Source organism: Haplochromis burtoni, unplaced genomic scaffold (assembly GCF_018398535.1).
Source record: "Haplochromis burtoni strain Fernald_Lab_line unplaced genomic scaffold, NCSU_Asbu1 Contig_236, whole genome shotgun sequence".
Lineage (NCBI taxonomy): Eukaryota > Metazoa > Chordata > Actinopteri > Cichliformes > Cichlidae > Haplochromis > Haplochromis burtoni.
This window is the reverse complement of record NW_024582597.1, coordinates 954260-956762: the sequence shown is the minus strand read 5'-3', so window position 1 is coordinate 956762 and position 2503 is coordinate 954260. Positions and strand designations below refer to the sequence as shown.

Genomic DNA, 2503 nt, shown 5'->3' with positions numbered 1-2503 from the left:
CGGAAGGACAGATGCAGAAACCTGCAGTGAGGGGAGACCTGCAGAACAGCTTAAAAATACACAATGTTCCCAGGATGGCGCCCTGAAGGTTGTCAAGAGCAGGTACACAAATCTGCGCACTTTATATCAATCATTAATTGATCACTTTAACCCACCTTTGTCTCCCTGCAGATGTGATGGTCAGAAGGTATGTGAAATAAATGCAGTCCTCTTCGGTACTTCTGATCCGTGCTACGGCATTTACAAATACGTGGACACCACCTACGCCTGCTTCCCAGCCAGTAAATTACATCTGTAATAAGAAACTAATATTCAGTCAAATCTGTGAATGTCCATGTTTCTAATGTTCCTTGTTGTCACTTTGTCAGTCCACAGTGTGACATGTGGGGATTCTCTGGCAAACCTTCAGTGCGGTGAGAGCACAGTTCCTCTTTCTTTGTGTGTCTCTGGATTCATCTGATAAAGATACAAATGAAGTTAAAGTTAAATACGTGTTTAAATCTTTAATGTTTGCTCTTCATCAGATGAAGGACAGGTTTTACTTATTCACAGAGCTGATTACGGACGTCATGATGCAACTACATGCTCTTTCAATCGTCCAGCCTCTCAGCTCCAAAATGTCCAATGCTCAAAGCAAATAAACAAAGTAGCCGAGAGGTACAGTTGCCAACTCTCTTTCTTCAGCCTTATATCTTCTCTTCACAACATATAGTTGGCCTCTGCCAACTCACTTTTGCCTGAATCCACAGCTGTAACGGGAAAAGCAGCTGTACTGTCAAAGTGAGCGACTCTGTGTTTGGAGACCCATGTTATGGCACCTACAAGTACCTGGAGGTGGCTTACAGCTGTCACTGTAAGTAATTCAGATTTGTTTGTTTTTTCCTGCTCTTTAATTTTAGCATTTATAACAGCAAAAAGTTAAGCACATTCAACATTGAGAGGAAAATGTGAATCTGCTCTTAGACACCGTGCTTTTAGCTGGTTCAGGAAAAAACACTGATTCTTTTCTAAAACACTGTAGTTCGGTATTGAAACTCTGAAATTAAATTTTCTTTCAGTTGCAGATGAAAGCTGAATGCTGCTGAATGGAGGAAATCACTGACATCAAATACTATCAGCGTCTATTATCTTTAAATAAATTGTGTAATGAATCAATTATTAATCAAAAAGATCAATCAATATCCAGTGCAACGTATGGTCAAAAATATAATGACAGGTACTGATTTTACATGCATATCAGATTTATTCAAGACATGTCAACTTGTGGTCTGTGGTGTCTAGATATATTTGGCCTTTATTCTAAATGTAAAACTGATTTAAAACTGATTGCCTTAAATATTTTTTTCTGATTCACTCTTAATTTTGCCTTCAATAATAAAATAATCACAAACTGATCAACTGGATGGTGTGAGCTAAATGTGACAGAGGTCTGACTAATTTCCGAAGTGAATGTTGAAACGGTCGGGTGTCAAGGTAAAGTGAGAGGAGCATATTGTCATGATATTCAGAACCACAAAAATTCAGCTCTCAAAATAAACAACATTTATCTTTTTATCATTAAGGACACCAGGGTCATTACTCCAACAGTACTCATAGTTTGATAGTACAATAACACACATTACATGAAATGTGAAGTTCTGTTAAGTTCAGTTGTATTTATAAAGCACCAAACCACAACAATCAGATGACTCCCTGTGAGCAAGCACTTGGCGACAGTGGGAAGGAAGAAGTCTCTTTTATAACAGAAAGAAACCTCCAGCACAACAAGGCCCAGGGAGGGGTGACAGTCTGCTGTGACTGGTTGGAGGTCAGGGACAAAATAAAATGTTGCAGCTGAGGTCTACTTTTGTCCAGTGTTTGTGTTCAGTATGAATTCTGAGAAAAGTTGTTCTGTTATCTAATACATACAGAAACATAAAGAAATCATTCTAAAATATTTTTATCTTCATCTAAGGTTGATGCAAAAAAAAGAACAAAGATACTTATACAGTTTGTAATTTATTTTATTATTTTAGATTTTTTTCTCATTTTAAATCTTTAACAAAATCTCCACTGTTTTGTTAAAACAGTGTTTCCCCACTGTATCCGCTCTTTTTTTAACATTAGGCTGCAAGTTTCTGGAAACAAAGCAGAACATTTACTGCAGCTCTGAAAGGCCAGAATTTCATCTCCTTTACAACTCAGGGCCTCAAACTAGAGTCAAACTAGGTATGCAATACAACTTTGTGCCACAAGATTTATAAAGTATTCCGATTCTGAGTCTTATTCTGAAGATGTTGCAACAAGTGTAATCTAAGGAGCTTGGAAATTAAAACATGAGGACTGCTTTAAGTTTCCTTGAAGAGGTTTCACCTCTCATCTGAGAAGCTTCTTCAGTTCTAAGAGCAATTGGTGGAGAGTCCCATATTTTAGGCCTTTGGGAGTGTCCCCAAGAGGGTCATGGTCATTGATCCTCTGCCTAATCACACAAACCAAGGAGGGAAAACGGCTGTGATTCACAATC

General features: G+C 38.0%; 1 protein-coding gene across 1 annotated transcript; it reads left to right on the top strand.

The window, feature by feature from the left end:
- On the top strand, nt 1-1789 carry LOC102306847 (L-rhamnose-binding lectin SML; the record flags this gene model as incomplete). Its single annotated transcript, XM_014338569.2, is given in 6 exon segments — nt 1-102; nt 172-281; nt 369-413; nt 525-657; nt 750-853; nt 1059-1789. Coding segments are annotated over 6 exon segments (511 nt in total), but the record flags the coding sequence as incomplete, so codon positions are not given.
- Nucleotides 1790-2503: the final 714 nt, after the last annotated feature.